This window comes from Lampris incognitus, chromosome 3 (assembly GCF_029633865.1).
Source record: "Lampris incognitus isolate fLamInc1 chromosome 3, fLamInc1.hap2, whole genome shotgun sequence".
NCBI classification, from domain to species: Eukaryota; Metazoa; Chordata; class Actinopteri; order Lampriformes; family Lampridae; genus Lampris; species Lampris incognitus.
In genome coordinates, this window is record NC_079213.1 from 23,607,982 (window position 1) to 23,624,921 (window position 16,940).

The 16,940-nt window shown below is 46.7% G+C and overlaps 1 protein-coding gene across 1 annotated transcript in view; it reads right to left on the reverse strand.

The window, feature by feature from the left end:
- celsr1a (cadherin EGF LAG seven-pass G-type receptor 1a) overlaps positions 1 to 16,940 on the reverse strand; it is a 149,381-nt gene that overhangs the window by 7,421 nt on the left and 125,020 nt on the right. The window contains 9 exon segments of the mRNA XM_056276325.1: positions 6,620 to 6,756; positions 7,401 to 7,526; positions 8,038 to 8,164; positions 8,408 to 8,487; positions 9,225 to 9,337; positions 10,966 to 11,140; positions 14,812 to 15,012; positions 15,270 to 15,396; positions 16,226 to 16,393. Coding sequence (XP_056132300.1) covers positions 6,620 to 6,756; positions 7,401 to 7,526; positions 8,038 to 8,164; positions 8,408 to 8,487; positions 9,225 to 9,337; positions 10,966 to 11,140; positions 14,812 to 15,012; positions 15,270 to 15,396; positions 16,226 to 16,393 — 1,254 coding nt within the window.

Sequence of the window (16,940 nt, forward strand, 5' to 3'; positions counted from 1 at the left end):
TTCTCCGCGTTTTGACCACGCTTCCTGTCACAAGTGCCCATGTCGAGAGAAGTTTTTCCCGTCTGGGAAGGTTCAAGGACAAAATGCGCAGTACAATGACGGAAAGACGACTTAATGGACTGACATTGCTCTCGGAGCACAGAGACATTGTGGTGATGCTGGAAGAGGTACTGGACATCTTTTGCAGACAAAAAAGACGATTGGACCTGCTTTTATAAGGTAAGACCCACTTTTATTTATTAATGTATTGACGATTATCTATGAGCCATTAATACGTTGACATTTACTGTACGGTTGGGTATTAGGCTATAGTATACAGTGTGGGAATTTTATTTACCGGTAGCTTTCGGCAGTGTTGCCCGACCCCCCCCAAAATATGTTTCTGGCTACGGGCCTGATAGCCATGACATTCATGGGAGGGTTGCTAGAACGAAGCCTCTGCTCTCAAAAAAGAACAAAGCTGCCCATTTCAACTTTGCCAGAGAGCACTTGGACAAACCAGAGGCCTTCTGGAAGTCCATTCTCAGAACAGACGAGTCCAAAATAGAATTATTTGGTCACAATCAAAACCAACATGTTTGGAGAAAAGCCAACACTGCATATGAATAAAAGAACCTCCTCCTAACAGTGAAGCATGGTGGTGGAAATGTGAAGGTCTGGGGCTGCTTTTCTGCTTCTGGACCTGGACGACTCCATATTATCCAAGGAACCATGAATTCTCCGGCATATCAACAAATTCTTGACCAGAATCTCCTGCCATCAGTCAGGGAGTTGAAGCTGGGATGAAAATGGATTATGCAACAAGACAATGACCCAAAGCATTCCAGCAAAACTACAAAGGAATGGCTTCAGAGAAAGAGGATTCGTACTCTGGATTGGCCCAGTCAAAGTCTGGATCTTAATCCAATTGAAATGTTGTGGCGAGACCTGAAGAAGTTGGTACATACCAGATGTCCCTCCAACCTCTCTCAACTGGCTGAGTTCTGCAAGGAGGAGTGGGCAAAAAGCCCCATAAGCAGATGCGAGAGACTGGTTAGTGGTTACAGAAGACGGTTGGTTGAAGTAATGGCTGCAAAAGGAGGAGCCACAAGCTACTAATACAAGGGTTCACATACTTTTGCACATGTTAAATTTTCAGTTTTTGTGAAATAAACCACCTTTGTTGAATTAAATAATTAAAATATATCGCTTTTTGTGTGTGTGTCCATTATTTGGAAGGTGTGCTTTACAAATTGGGATTTGGATGTATGTGTAATAAGCTTATTTTAATGTTTTTTACAAAAACAGTGACCATGTCTGGAGGGTTCACAAACTTTCAAGCAGCACTGTATGTGCAAACCTACATGGCCAGTAAACATGGTTTTGATATGCTTGGAAGATGAATATAAGGTACTTTAGAACCCCATCGACCGTATCCAACCATATCCAAAGATACACGAAACAGCTCCAGTTGCTGGAGGGAATGTGGGGAAAACAATGCTGACCATATACCTATATATTCTTTACATGTATAAATACAAACCTACTGGTCAGATATAGAACAGATGTTCGGGAAAGTGGGGTATCTATAAAAACACCACATACTTTTGAAACATGTCCAGAAAGCTTGCAAAAGGAAGAATTATATCTTTTTTGGATCCTGAGAATTACGACACTCAAGCAAATAACAAAGGATTGGAAAAAACTGGAAGTTCCTTAGGTAAACAAGTGGCTACAAACAATAGAGGACATCACGGGCACACATAATGGGGAAGTATTCTGGGGCCCAGCCACTAGGGGGGGCCATGGAGGCCAGCAATAATATTCATCCTAAATCAGGAATCGGGAACATTTATTTGTCATTTCATTCCATGCACCTGCGCACATGAACTGAAACGAAATATCGTTTCCCCCAGCCCACAGCAGTGCAACACAAAGACAAAAACACATATCCAAACTACAAGAACACATATATCCAAACTACGAAAAACTACAAAAACTGCAAAAACACATATATCCAAAAAAAAAAAAGTTCACTGCATGGGCTAGCAGTTAGCTTAGCCTGCCCCGCTTCCGCATCCTGTCAGACCGCTCTCAGTGTTTCTTCCTCGGGTGCAGCTCCAGGCAGAGCCACGGTCCCTGGGCCCACCGGATGCAGCAGACCAAGCCCTCCCAGCCAATCCAACACCAGGTCTCCCAGCCACACACCACTGACACACCTTCTTGCACGCCACACGACGACACCAAAAACACAGTCAGCGCTAGGTGAGGCCGCTGCCAGACCGCCCTCAGTGTTATCGGCACTGCTGGTCTGCATGGGCTAGCAATTAGCTTAACCTGCCCCGCTTCCACGTCCTGTCAGACCGCCCTCGGTGTTTCCTGTTTGGGCGCAGCTCCAGGCAGGGCCGTGGTCCCTGGGCCCACAGGACACAGTAGAGAAAGCTCTCCCAGCTGATCCAGCGCCAGCTCTCCCAGCCATCAAACAAAGACACAAACTTAGATGGTACTGGGTGAGGCCGCCGCAAACAAAAGTTCGTGCCGCCATCTTCCCACACCGGTACTGGGTGTGGTCGCTGCAAACATGAATTCACGTCGCCACCTTCCCACACCGATACTGGGTGAGGCCGCTGCAAACGTGAATTCGCACCGCCATCTTCTCACACCGGAAGCAGAAGCAAATATAAGTAATGATAATGGCAAACCCTAACCTGCCATTGAGTGTGAGCACGTGTGAACCAACTTTAAAGACATTATAAAGGACATCCAGTGAGACAAGGAAGATGGCTGTATAAGAGTCAAAAAACAAGCCATAAGGTAAGAAATTGCATTTGCTACTAAGAAATGTGTGGTGTACGTGTAGCAGATCTTTGTTGACCTTGGTGTGTTTAAGTGTGTCAAAGAGTTCTATCATCGTGTGTGCCTACGTACCCCCCCCGTTACCAAGTATGTCTTTCTCAGTTTACACATTTAGTAGGAGAGAGAGAGCACGAACATGCATTGATATGAGTAAAGCAGATTGGGGTGGGGGGGGTTCCCATTCACTGGACCTTTTCAGGGGCCCAACCATTTCTATGGGTGGGCCTGGAGGACATATATGGAAAAGGTATAACTTACAAAATCAATAAGAACAAAAAGTTGTTGAAAAAAAGATGGGCTTTCTTTAAATTAAGTAAAGGTAATTGACTAACTATATATTATGTAAATATTAATGACATATTCGACGGATCATACCTTGTAGGATGATTTAAGCAATAAATGTGAAAGTGTAATAGAAAACCGCAGTAGCAGTAGTAGGCATACTTCTATAATGAATCATCAAAGCCTCACCTTTCTCTCTTTCCTTTTTTTTCTCTCGCTTTTAATGATGTGCATGTTCATACATGTGCACACATGACTGTATAGACATGTGAATATGTATGTATGGAGGTTTACACTATCTTATACTGGGACTTACTTTATTGTTTATGTATGCACTGTGTTTTCCATATGGATGAAGGATAACAAAAAGTTAAAAAGGTCAAAATTTGTGTCAAGATGTTTAAATAACAGGAAATGAGTCAACGATATGTACTGACACAATAACGTATGAAAAAAAAAGTTCAGGGGTCAGAATCCGCACTCCATGAAATAAATCCAAATAAGATTTGAAACTTTTTTTTGTAAATGAGATATAAATTAATTTTACCTCAAAGCACAAAACCCCGTTACTGTTGGTACAAACTAAGATTTGTGTGAGATATCAAATAACATATGAGGAGTTTCATAGTGTCGTTTTCTGTTGAACTAGTCATCTCTCTCTTGCTCCTTTACTCTCTCCTGCCCAACTTAATTCCTTTCCTTTCTCACTTGTTACCTCATCTCTCGCTCTTTCGCTTTCTCTCCATCTCTAACCACCTTTTTCCTTCACACTCCCCCTCTCCCGGTACCTGTTCGCACCTGTGCCATTTGTTCTAAGGTGGATTAGGAGGGTAGCTGGAGGGCCACAGCTACTGGAGACTCTGATCTGTCTCCTGTCTGATCCCAGAGAAGCTTCTGAAGACACACCGACAGCCACAGGGGAGAGCAGTCTGCATGTATGTAGGCGCATGTGTGTGCGCATGTGTGTGTGTGCGTGCGGCGTGTGCATACTTGCATGTCTGCCTGTGCCTTAAATCTCATTTACACTGCTCCAACCTCTCCTCCTTCCCTACATCTCACTCCCTTATATCGCTCTCCATCTCCCTCCTCTGCACAATCTCTCCACCTCTCCTTCCTTCTCCTTTTCCCCCCTCATTTCACTCTCTCACCATTTCTCTGCCTTTCTTTTTTTCCCACTCCTAGTGGCATAGTGGAGAGTAAATGCAGCTTACCCACCTTTTTATTTGCAGACTATTACTCCACCCACTTTTTTTTTTAATTTACCCCCTTTTCCTCCTCAATTGTATCCGGCCAATTACTCCACTCTTCTGAGCCGCCCCGGTCACTGCTCCACCCCCTCTGCTGATCCGGGGAGGGCTGCAGACTACCGCATGCCTCCTCTGATACAGGTGGAGTCGCCAGCCTCTTCTTTTCACCTGACAGTGAGGAGTTTCGCCAGGGGGACGTAGCATATGAGAAGATCACGCTAATCACCCCAGTTCTCCCTTCCTCCTGAACAGGTGCCCCGACCAACCAGAAGAGGCGCAAGTGCAGTGACCAGGGCACATACCCACATCCGGCTTCCCATCCACAGACACGACCAATCGGCTCTGTGCATAACTAGTCCACTGACTTCCTGTTTCTACTGCAGCGGTCACACCAGTTTCCCATTTTTTGGCGTGTGCTATTGACAATGGCATATTTTTCGCGATGCCTGCAAGATTTACACAATTATGAGGATGAGTATCCTCATCCTCATAATTGTGGACCTAACTTGATATGTATGACTTGAAACCTTTCACCCGTTTGCTGGTAGGTGCAGGTGAAAATTTGTCGACAATTCTGTGCATGTCATTGACATTTATCCATGATAAATCTTGCAGGCGTTGTGAAAAACATGTCATTGTCAATAGCACACGCCAACAAACAGGAAACTGGTATGACTGCTGCAGTAGAAACCGGAAGTCAGTGGACTACAGTTATGCACAGAGCTGACTGTGCCTGTAGGGACGCCCGAGCAAGCCGGAGGTAACACAGGGATTCAAACCGCCGATCTCTGTGTTGGTAGGCAATGGAATAGACTGCTACGCTACCCAGTCGCAAATGCCACCCACAGTTTTTTAGGGCTGATGTAATTTTCATTGCATAAATTCACAATATATGTCAAAGAAAATAGTATCAATCTGATGCAAGTTATAGAAAATAGTGTATTTCAATGGGGAAACACATAAATTAATGCTTTTCTGAAAATAATGTCCACATCTACTTGGTTGCCTAATGGTGATACCTGACGGAAGAGCACAGGTTACCAACCTTTTTATTTACCACCACAACGCTGTTAAATACTACCCTATTTCTTCCAATCTCTGTCTACCTCTTCATTGGTTTTTCCTCTGTTGCTCACGCTCTCACACTGTCTCTTGTCACTCACCCACACACAATGTCAGCGTGTCACACCTCCTCTTCCCCCCTGCGGGGCTTTGGAGCTCATTGACCCTGATGTCAGCTCATATTTCCCAGCCGACAGCTTTATGAGCCTGGGTGTACAAGTCAGACCCAACTTTGATTTCTGTAAAACCGTTTAGAACATCAGGTAAATGCAACACTACTCCGCCCCAAAAGACACCTAAGCCTGCCACGGCAGCCACTCAGCGGGAAACAGACTCAACGGCACACGCTGCACAAGATAGATGGTTCAACATCTGACACTTGAGTTGTACGAAAAAGACAACTTCATGGCAAGTGATTGAGATGGGATTACTTCCACAGTGATGTTCAGACAGTTTTAACCCTCTTGAGTGACTTACCTCACTCTTCGTGTCATGAAAATTGCTTTAGCAAACAACAACATCATCTCCAGCTTCTGGAAAAATTATGAATTACACTCTCAATAACAGCTGAAACATACATAAAACGCTGTGTGGATGGATCCAGGTATTCTGTTAAACTGGTGAGGATCTTTATCTGTGTTGGATCATGTTTGCCTATGGGTCAATGAGGTGCTTTGCATCAATGCCATGCATCTGCAGATCTTGCATGCTTTTGCATACAGGCAGAACTGTGATGGGAATGCCATTCTGTGGTAGCATGCATGTGGGTAAGAGAGAGAACCAGCCTCTGAAATTAGAGGAGCACTCAGAACCACATCAAGTCACCAAACGAAACTGTAGGAAGTGGTAGTGGTCAGAACTGAGGGCAAGACGGGGGGGTGTGGTGTGTGTGTGTGTTGGGCCTTGGTGAAGCATTAGTATGGGTGAGACATAAATGCAATACCAGACATGCAGAGACGAAGAACAGGCATAAAAACAGGGCAATGTTACCCATGCTTCACAGTGACAGAAAGACAGGTTTCATACAAAGAACCACACCTCCAACTACGACCATGCACTGCAGTCTTACATACACACACACACACACACACACACACACACACACACCCATCCCCCACACAGTCTCCATGCGTACCACCCCTGCAGCAGTGCATTAGAAGCTGCCATGCGGTCAGTGCGTGTATGTGCTGTACCTGAGTGTGTAAGCCAGGTAGCTGCTGCGGCTCTTGCCTGACCTGAGAGTGCTTTCCAGAGAGACGGTGGACTCCCCGATGGCCGACCGGTACAGCGGCCCGTCCTCTGTGTACGTGTTATTGCAGTTCAGTGAGCGCTGGAGACAGAGGGAGGAAGTGAGTTAGAGAAAAACGGGGAAAAGGTGGAAGAGAAAAGATAAAAACGGGTCAGAGTTCAAATGTAACACTCCCGATAAATGAATTCCCGAAAAAAAAGAAAAGAAAAAGAGATTCCTGGATTATCCATCCATCCATCATCCAAACCGCTTATCCAATTAGGGTCGCGGGATGCTGGAGCCTATCCCAGCAGTCATTGGGCAGCAGGTGGGGAGACACCCTGGACAGGCTGCCAGGCCCCACACACACACACACACACACACACACACACACATTCACATCTAGGGACAATTTAGCATGGCCGATTCACCTGACCTACATGTCTTTGGACTGTGGGAGGAAACCGGAGCACCTGGAGGAAACCCACGCAGACACGGAGAGAACATGCAAACTCCACACAGAGGACAACCCGGGATGACTCCCAAGGTTGGACAACCCCGGGTTTCGAAACCAGGACCTTCTTTCTGTGAGGCGACCACGCTAACCACTGTGCCACCGTGCCGCCTAAATAACAACTAATAATGATAAACTGAAATGGTTTTAAATGTGGATTATCTGTCTTTGTGTGTGTGTGTGTGTGTGTGTGTGTGTGTGTGGATGTGTGTGTGTGTCCCCGTCCCCTCACCGTGAGCAGAGAAGCCCTGGTGGTGCTGGACTCGTCTGGTAAGCTCTTCTTTCCAGTGAAGACATTCTTCAGGTTCTTCCTCACCTCTTTGTTGAAGATCACGTGGAAGAAAAAGATGAACACTCCCTGGGAAAGACAAAGAGAGATGGAAAGACAGACAGGAAGAAAGACGGAGAGAGAATTATTAGTGTTTTGCAAATATCTCAAAGTTCAAACTCTCGAACAGAAAAAAAAGTTCAGCACATGCGTAAGATTTAACCTACTGGAGACATGAAATAACAAGTTAGTGTATTATTTAGTGCACTGTCTAACAGTGACTGAGTTCACTTGTAGTTTGCAAAAGCAGAGGCTGCACAAAACAGGAAAACTCTAAACATAGATTTTCCCTTAATCTCCCTGCTGTGATCAGTGCAGCACAGATGTGATTTTGCAGCAAGTTAATTTTGTGGAGCGCAACAGTACTGTATTGTGTTGTGCCCACAGTGTTCATTTCTGAAACCTAGTTTGGTCAGAGGACACTCAGTCAACTCTGAGCTATCAACTTCTTCACTGATTAAATTGTAACGGAGTCACTAAAAATATCCACTGGCGTAGCCACACACAAGTCTATGTGACACAAGTCTCACACACGTCTTACCTGCAGACAGCTGAAAACAGCAAACAGGTAGTGGGAAGTCATAACGTCACTGTTGACTGCCATCAGACCCAGCAACCAGGTGGCGCTGATGAGCAACATCAACAGGAAGGCCATCCGCAGTGCATGGCTGAGGGGGTAGGGTGAACCCACACACACACACACACACACACACACACACACACACACACACACACACACACACACACACACACACACACACAATATTACATAACCTAGGTAGATCAATATTCTGAAGATTTCTGCTGCAGTAGTGGCAACACTACATTACCCTTTCAATGTTTGTTGAATTGTGAATGTAAGCAAGTAAGAGGGCTAGCAAGAGAGCAAGAGAGAGAAAAGAGACACTTACATAGCCCCTGACTTCTCAAATGCCTTCTGTCTGCGACCACAAGAGGCCTTCGCAGCCAATATGAAGATGACGATGTTCACCTGTAGACAGAGACACAGTTAGACGGAAGGAAAGAGATACAACTTTTTTTTTTGGATTTTCTTTTCTCCCGCTTTTTCTCCCCAATTGTATCCAGCCAATTACCCCACTCTTCAGAGCAATCCTGAACTCTGCTCCACCCCGTCTGCCGATCCAGGGAGGATTGCAGACTACCACATGCCTCCTCCGATACATGTGGAGTCGCCAGCCGCTTCTTTTCACCTGACAGTGAGGAGTTTCGCCAGGGGGACGTAGCGCGTGGAAGGATTACACTATTCCCCCCAGTTCCCCCTCCCCCCTGAACAGGCGCCCTGACCAACCAGAGGAGGCGCGAGTGCAGCGACCAGGACACATACCCACATCCGGCTTCCCACCCACAGACACGGCCAATTGTGTCTGTAGGGACTCCCGACCAAGCCGGAGGTAACACGGGGATTCAAACCGGCGATCCCCGTGTTGGTAGGCAACGGAATAGACCGCCACGCTACCCGGACGCCCTGAAAGAGAAACAACCCTTTCTCATACAACTGACATTCAGCAACTCTGACAACTGTGCTTTATAGCTCATTTTGGAGGGTGGTCTCACCCAGTAAATTCCAGAAACTACTGAGTTTATGAAACCAACAAATAGTCAGTCTGTGGTGCATTCTGTATGTTGCAGAGGAACCAATGGTCCAAATACTTCCAGAACACGGGGACCCGTCTTGTCCCTTGGGCCCGATTTAGTTCAGGCACTTACCAGGACGACTACGGAGATGGGTCCTGCGAAGCTCCAGATGAGCGTGTCATGGACAGAAAGCCAGCAGAAATCTGGGTTCCCATATCCCTGAGGATCCAGGCCAACTGCCAGACCTACACACACACACAGACACACACAGACACACACACACACACAAACCAGACAACCATCACATTATGTATAAACAACATTATTGAGCAACGGGTGATGCACAATCTCCTCCTCCCTCCTCCTTCATCTTCTCCTCCCATTGTGACCCTCTCTCGCTCTCTGTCTCTCTCTCTCTCCGCTGTCTTCCCTTCCTTACCTCCCCCTCAAACTCTCATTTGCCTCACCCTCTTCTCTCCCGTAGAGTCTTTGAGGCTGTGCCAAAGAGCAAGCGGACACCCGGAGAGGGTTAAAAGCCTTCAGGTCTCATTATGCTGAGGAACCAGTCAAAGTCTGCAATAATAACCAATGGCTACTGCCCCGGCATAACCCCCCCCCCCCGTCTTCCTCTCCCCTCAGTCTCATGTTCCCTCTTGATTTCGCCCTGCTTGTGTCCCTCCATCTTTCATATTCACACTCACCCCTCCATCCATAGCCCTTCATACATGTATCACTATCATCAGCAATCTCCCTCTTATTTTATGTTTCATCCATCTTTCTCGCTGCTCCACTTTCACTTTTTCATTCTGTGTTTTTAACCTCGGGCCTCTCTTGCAGTGTTGTTCCCCGTATTTCTCCTCACTCACTCTCTCTCTCTCTCTCTCTCTCTCTCTCTCTCTCTCTCTCTCTCTCTCTCTCATTATTCTCCCTTAATCTCTCTTTCTCTGTCCCTTGTCACATACCATCTCTCTCTCTCACTTTTTCTCCCCCATTGCCTCTCCCCATTTCTCTGCCATTGTCTATTTCTCAATTTCCCTCTCTAGCTTTCTTCGTCTCCCTCCCTCCAACCCGGGAGACTTTCCCACGAGGCTCACAGCTTCTCCAGAAGGGACGAGTTGCGGCACGAAAGCGCTGACAATCTGCCATCGCTGTGTTTCAGATTGTGTTCTGTGTGTGTGTGTGTGTCTACCAGGTTTTCCTATCTTAATGGGGACATAATTTCCCGTCAGGGTACAAAAACCTGAAACCACCTACCTTGTGGGGACATTTTATGGGTCCCCATGAGGAAAAGGGTCTATTTTAGGGTGAGGACTTGGGTCTAGGGTCAAGGTTAGAATTAGGATTAGGTTAAGGTTAGGGTAAGGGTTAAGGTTAGAATTAGGATTAGGTTAAGGTCAGGGTAAGGGTTAAGGTTAGAATTAGGATTAGGTTAAGGTTAGAATTAGGATTAGGTTAAGGTCAGGGTAAGGGTTAAGGTTAGAATTAGGATTAGGTTAAGGTTAGGGTAAGGGTTAAGGTTAGAATTAGGATTAGGTTAAAGTTAGGATAAGGGTTAAGGTTATTATTAGGATTAGGTTAAGGTCAGGGTAAGGGTTAAGGTTAGAATTAGGATTAGGTTAAAGTCAGGGTAAGGGTTAAGGTTAGAATTAGGATTAGGTTAAACTCAGGGTAAGGGTTAAGGTTAGAATTAGGAATAGGTTAAGGTTAGGGTAAGGGTTAAGGTTAGAACTGGGATTAGGTTAAGGTTGGGGTAAGGGCTAGGGAATGAATATAGTCAATGAGGGGTCCCCACAAGTATAGGGTGACATGGCGTGTGTGTGTGTGTGTGTGTGTGTGTGTGTGTGTGTGTGTGTGTGTGTGGCAGGTGTCTCACCAGTGATAATAGCCGGTATGCCCCAGCCCATGGCGTAGTAAAACCTCATGTGGCCGTGGTTGATGTTGCGCAGCTCGGTCAGCATGCGGTAAATGTGCAGCCCCTCCACGAACATCCAGGCAAACGTGCACATGTAGAAGTAATGCAGCAGAATGGCGATCACCGTGCACACAAACTGGGTGGATGTAGGGAGCGACGGAGGGGAGAGAAAAGAAAGAAAGAGAGAGAGAGGGAGATTTGTGACATAAGGACTCAACATACTGGAACTTCATTTAGAGTTTCTTTCCCTCCAAGCATCCATCCATCCATAGATCAACTCTTTCCCCTACCCATCCATCCTTCCTCAAACATGTCTAAAAAACAGTAAACATAAAGAAATCCCCATGTCCGTCTTTCCCATCCTCCTTGTGTCCATCCCTCTCATTCTCCCATTCCTTCCTCTGTCTCTCCCCCTCCCAGAGAAATGCAGTGTAAGTCAGTGTCCCAGCTGACAGGAGATGGGAGAGAGAGAGAGAGAGAGAGAGAGAGAGAGAGAGAGAGAGAGAGAGAGAGAGAGAGAGAGAGAGAGAGAGAGAGAGAGAGAGCGAGAGAGAGAGAGAGAGAGAGAGAGAGAGAGAGAGAGAGAGAGAGAGAGAGAGATGAGCGAGACAGAGAGAAATGAGCGAGAGAGAAAGAAATGAGCAAGAGATGAGCGAGAGCGAGAGAAAGAAACAAGCAAGAGATGAGCGAGAGAGGGTGAGAGAAAAATGAGCAAGAGAGAGAGAGCAATAAGCAAGAGAGAGGGAGCGAGAGAGAGAAATAAGCGAGTGAGAGAGAGTGTGAGAGAGAGAGAGAGCGGATAAAGAGACTACAAAGACGAGATGATAAATCAAACTAGAGATGGCCCTGGGTGTATAATGACAACATTCCACAGCCCTGACACACACACACACACACACACACACACACACACACACACGAGAACAACACACATATGAGTGGGTACAGAGACTCGATTAGGAAAGTTGTGCAGTTTGCAAAACCAGCCAGCGGTGAGTCACGGATTGTTGTCGTTTAAATTCTGGGAGATGTACAAGTAGGATGTCGGCACTCGGAGTTATTATCTGGCATCTCTAAACCAGAGGCCAGATGTATGAAACGCTCTCATGCACAACTTCGTTCTTACACACTCCTGGACTATTTTAACCCTCGGGTTTGTCTCATAGAGAAGACGTAACCCCTGAATTGAGACACCAGTCGATTAACACTGATGTCTTTTCAAGCCCGGTCGAGTCCAAGACGTAGATAGCGGATGTCAGGGGGAAGGAGGTACAAATACCCATCAGGCTTTGCCACTGTCTGTGAAAGCTGAGGGATACAGAAACACGTCTGCAGTGTGAGACAGCCAACATGTTACAGCTGATGGAGGTGAAGAAGAACAGGCATGCTGAATCCATGAAGACGTACCACTGTGACGTTTAAGTGTCACCAGCCACTTCTTTTCACCTGACAGAGAGGAGTTTTGCCAGGGGGACGTAGCGCATGAGAGGATCACGCTATTCCCCCCCAGTTCCCCCTCCCTCCTGAACAGGCGCCCCGACCGACCAGAGGAGGCGCTAGTGCAGCGACCAGGACACATACCCACATCTGACTTCCCACCCACAGACACGGCCAATTGTGTCTGTAGGGACGCCCGACCAAGCCGGAGTTAACACCGGGATTCGAACTGGTGAGCCCCATGTTGGTAGGCAATGGGATAGACCGCCATGCTACCGGGACGCCACATAACCTGCTTTCTAAATGAAGTGTAGTTTCCACTCAAACCGTTTCATATCAGTCTGAAAAATTAAACACTTCCTTTCACGAAGAGCAGCAGCCAGAGGCTTGACTAATATTGTGTTAAACCATCTCCTCAAATAATATTCCATTTCACTTCACCCTAATCAACCTTTTTTTTTCTTCAAGATTTCAATTTTCCTCTTTTTTTGCCTTTTATTTTAGGTTGTCCTCACGTCTCCCTTGGAATCAACACTAGTCTCTGGTTTACATATCTCATTTCTGCTCAGAAAGGAGGATTAACGGTCACTTAGCAGATTAATGATGTTTTCTGCACCGCCGTCATGCCAGAGACTTATCAAGCGAAAACCAAGAAGTTGTTTTGGGAAAGCTCTGCCAGGATCTACCGCCCTGAGGCCTGCTTCTGGAGACAGGTACCAGTCACAGCACGTCTCTGCTACCGGCCCGGACACACTGCTGTGTGTAGATGTGCGTGTGTGTCTATTCCTGTGTGTGTCTGTGTGTGTGTAGGTGTGAGTGTGCATGTCTGTGTCAGTAGACTTCAAACGATCCCCACCCTTTTTGATCTTACTGTAAGTGCACACTTATGTGTGCACACTCGTGTTTGTATGTGTGTGTGTGTGTGTGTGTGTGTGTGTGTGTGTGTGTGTGTGTATATGTGTGTGTGCTTCTCTTATTAGCTGGACTCTAAGCTACATTCCACATGTTTAAACCCAAGAATCAGTGGGTTTTTGATACTTGCAACTAGTGCCAGTCGATATGTGCCTACACCAGATTCCAATAGGAGACAGAAATACATGTGCACTCAGCTAGGACTCTAGTCAGATGAATTATCTTCAGAGGGCTTTATCGTGTAAGGATTGGCATCTACTGCGTTCCATTGCCATGGTTAGTGAAGCTTCAAAACACATAATCTGCTACAGACAGACTCTACGGTGTAAGCCTTAGCCCCATTGAGTCTTGTAAGGCTCCTGTCAACAGGGGCGTTAGATGGATGCCTGCAGGCCAAACAAACATGCCTGCAAAGATCTAATGCAGTAAACACCAGAGGCAGACGTCTTTATCCTGCCTCGAGATCCACAACCCTGCAAGCACAGGAAAAGTACCGCCTAGCGAGTGGATGTGTGTGTGTGGGGGGGGGGGGGTTGCTATGGATAAGAGTGGAAGGTGAAGAGCCATTATGTCTCCCATTTAAAAATAGATCCCCTGTTTATTCATTCACGCGCGTGTGTGTGTTCCTAGACTGCGTGTGGTTATCACATATAACATTTAATGAGAAACGAGTAATGAGTTAATTTGATTTACTGACTCAAGTAACTTGCGGGCAGATCGTAGGTGGCCAGGTGTGGGATAGGGTGGAGACAAGTGGATAAGCTCAGTCCTAATATGTGGGTGTAAGTTCTGCCAAACATCCATTCTTTACTTATTAGGAGCGAGAATGGGAAAAATCTCAAGACCTCAATTGAATTTTACAATCGAAAAAGGTAAAAAGTAAGTAATATTTGTAACACCAAATCCCAACAGTTTAGTGTTTATTCAATTTCATGCCTCTTCCGATACATGTGGAGTCGCCAGCCGCTACTTTTCACCTGACAGTGAGGAGTTTCACCAGGGGGATGTAGCGTGTGGGAGGATCATGCTATTCCCCCCAGTTCCCGCTTCCCCCCAAACAGGTGCCCCGACTGACCAGAGGAGGCGCTAGTGCGGCGACCAGTACACATACTCACATCCAGCTTCCCACCCGCCGACACGGCCAACTGTGTCTGTAGGGACGCCCGACCAAGCCGGAGGTAACATGTGGATTCGAACCAGCGATCCCCGTGTTGGTCGACAACAGAATAGACTGCTACGCTACCCGGACGCCCCTGTCCAAGATATAGTTACCTCTGATGCAAAGTGTCTGTGAGTAGTTAGAAAAATCTGATGTATAATTATTATATGCAACAGCTTTAACCACATAGCAACTTTGTTTTTTGTGACCTTGTGAATAATTGGGTTTGACTCGTCCTATCACGATTTATCACCCAGATCACCATACATCTGATAGTCAGTTTACAATCCATATCTCACCGGGTTGTCGGTCTGGTTGATGCCGAGGAGGAAGATGAGTTCGGAGAAGAAGAGGGCCGCCACTAGGTTCCTGTGGATGGCGTGGAGGTTGGAACGCAGCCGCCGCAGGAGGCACAGGAGGAAGAAGGTGAGGAGGAGGAGGAACAGGGAGGCCGACACCGTGGTGTAGGTGACGATCTTCAGAGGGAGTACGTCACCATGCTGTGGGGAGGAAGGAATACGGGAGACAAACAGAGATGGGAAAAAGAAAGAAAGAAAGATAGATAGCAAAGGACTCGATTCATTCATCTCCTTAAAAATGCCACCGTAAAAGTGGAGCAGTTAGCATGTGTGCGAGCACATGTGCAAGCATCTTTGCAATTCCAACATATGTACATAAAATCTGAGTATTTCATTTTGCAGAAATTGAAGAGTTTTTGTTATTCCCATTTGGTCTTCGGCCCTAGCTGTGGCCGTACCTCTCTCTTGGAGATGTCCATGAGCACGGCGAAGCTGGTCATGTGGTTACACTGACAGCTGATGTGGCTGTTGTTCCTGTTGAGCACCTCGCAGCCCTTTGATGACCAGCCACCTGTTCCTCCGATACTACGCAAACACACCGACGCACACAAACATGCAGGGAGGCAATTAGTGGGGCGTACATTTCTCATGGCAGAATGCTGATGAACACAAGATGTACCCAGACATCGTAATCACGACACTATACTGCAAACACAACATTAGGAATCCATTTTTATTTGCCAAAGTTCATCTCAGAGAGCTACAGTGTGCTGTTGTATAAGTATAGGTGTGTGTGTGTGTGTGTGTGTGTATTTGCTTGCTTATGTTCTTATGAAAGACAGATGGAGAGAGATGAAGAGATGTTTTGTATTGTGTAAGAAATGGTAGGGATGGGCATCCAGGTAGCGTAGTGGTCCATTCTGTCTACCAACACGGGGATCGGCGGTTCAAATCCCCGTGTTACCTCCAGCTTGGTTGGGCGTCCCTACAGACACAATTGGCCGTATCTGTGGGTGGGAAGCCGGATGTGGGTATGTGTCCTGGTCACTGCACTAGCGCCTCCTCTAGTCAGTCAGGGCGCCTGTTCAGGGGGGAGGGGGAACAGGGGGGAATAGCGTGATCCTCCCACGCGCTACGTCCCCCTGGCAAAACTCCTCACTGTCAGGTGAAAAGAAGCGGCTGGCAACTCCACATGTATCAGAGGAGGCATGTGGTAGTCTGCAGCCCCCCCCCCCCCCCCAGATCGGCAGAGGGGGTGGAGCAGTGACCAGGACAGCTTGGAAAAGTGGGGTAATTGGCCAGGTAAGATTGGGGAGAAAAGGGGGGGGGGGCAAATTTTTTAAAAAAAACAGAGAAAGAAATGTGAAATCTTCGCAAGTGTACGTGTGTGTCTCTGTTATTTTTGGGAACTCACGCAATGGAGTGGTTCCAGAAAACGCAGACGGGCTTGGTCCTCTCCTCCGTCTCCAGCAGGGTGTATTCCAGGGTGATGGGGGGGTCAAGGACGTGAGGCAGGGGACGGTCTTCATTGTGCACTGTGGCGCTGACTATGGCAGTGTTGATCACCGGCCGGTTGGGAACCCTGGAAGGAACACGAACACACACACAAACACACACATACACACACGAACACACACAGACACACACACACACACACACACACACGAGGTCCATTCTAAAATGCTGTATATCCATCCATTTTGGGAGAAATATGAGGATAATAACGATAATATTGCTTTTTTTATTTACAGTTGATGCGGTGCCGTATCTCTGCTCATTCTTCAGTGAAACCCTTAATAAATACATGTACTACAGGAATAAAGACGCACAATAACACTTGTGCACTCACATAAACTCTGTGTATACACAAATTTTTGAATTTACGCATGCCATAAACGTAGAGCCTAAAAGTTCAAAACATTTCTACATAATCTTCCTTCGTCGTTTTGCCATTCTTATCTCAGAAACCCATTTCAACTCTCGCCACACACACACACACACGACCCAGGGGCGTTCTTATATACACATATTCGGCCCCTGACGGTAACTTACTGGTCATCCAAACAAAGCACATGGAGACTACTCTTGTTCGGATGACCCGGTTCTCTTGAACACACCTAAATATTATG